This window comes from Eimeria tenella, genomic scaffold, assembly GCF_000499545.2.
Source record: "Eimeria tenella Houghton genomic scaffold, Eth_scaff1898, whole genome shotgun sequence".
Lineage (NCBI taxonomy): Eukaryota > Apicomplexa > Conoidasida > Eucoccidiorida > Eimeriidae > Eimeria > Eimeria tenella.
In genome coordinates, this window is record NW_013541737.1 from 1 (window position 1) to 493 (window position 493).

General features: G+C 62.7%; 1 protein-coding gene across 1 annotated transcript in view; it reads right to left on the bottom strand.

The window, feature by feature from the left end:
* Positions 1 to 30: 30 nt before the first annotated feature.
* Positions 31 to 493, bottom strand: part of ETH_00036395 (uncharacterized protein) — a gene marked incomplete at both ends in the record, with an annotated part of 575 nt that continues 112 nt past the window's right edge. The window contains 2 exons of the mRNA XM_013374016.1: positions 31 to 143; positions 209 to 491. Coding sequence (XP_013229470.1) covers positions 31 to 143; positions 209 to 491 — 396 coding nt within the window. The remainder of the gene's footprint in view (positions 144 to 208; positions 492 to 493) is intronic.

A 493-nucleotide genomic window follows, 5' to 3' on the forward strand; every position in this document is an offset into this window, starting at 1 on the left:
CCTCCTGCTGCTGCCGCTGCTGCTGCTCTCTCAGACGGGGAATCCTCTGCATCGTAGAAGTCTTCTTCTGCTGCTGCATCTGCTGCGTCTGCTGCTGGAATGTTGCTGCTGTTTTCGCTGCTGCGACTCTCCCCTCGGGCGTGCTGGCCGTAGGGGTCTGCTGAGCTGCTGCGGCCTCTCAAAGCAGCTCTTTCTCCCGCTGCAGCACCCTCTACTGCTGCTGCTGCTGCTGCTGCTCCCTGCTGCTGCCGCTGAGAGGATTCTCCTGTGAGCTCGGGGTTAATGGGGGGTAGAAAAGAAGGCCTCCGCAGCTCTTTGAAGGGGGGCCCCCGGGGCCCCTCTCCCGAGCCCTGGGGGGCCCCCTGAAACCGCCTTTGGGTATCCCCGCTAAGAAATGACTTGGCCTCGCTGATGCGAGCGAAGCTGAGGATCTCTAGAGACTCTTTAGACGCGTGGCGGCAGCTGCTGGCTGCTGCTGCACCATCCGCTGCAG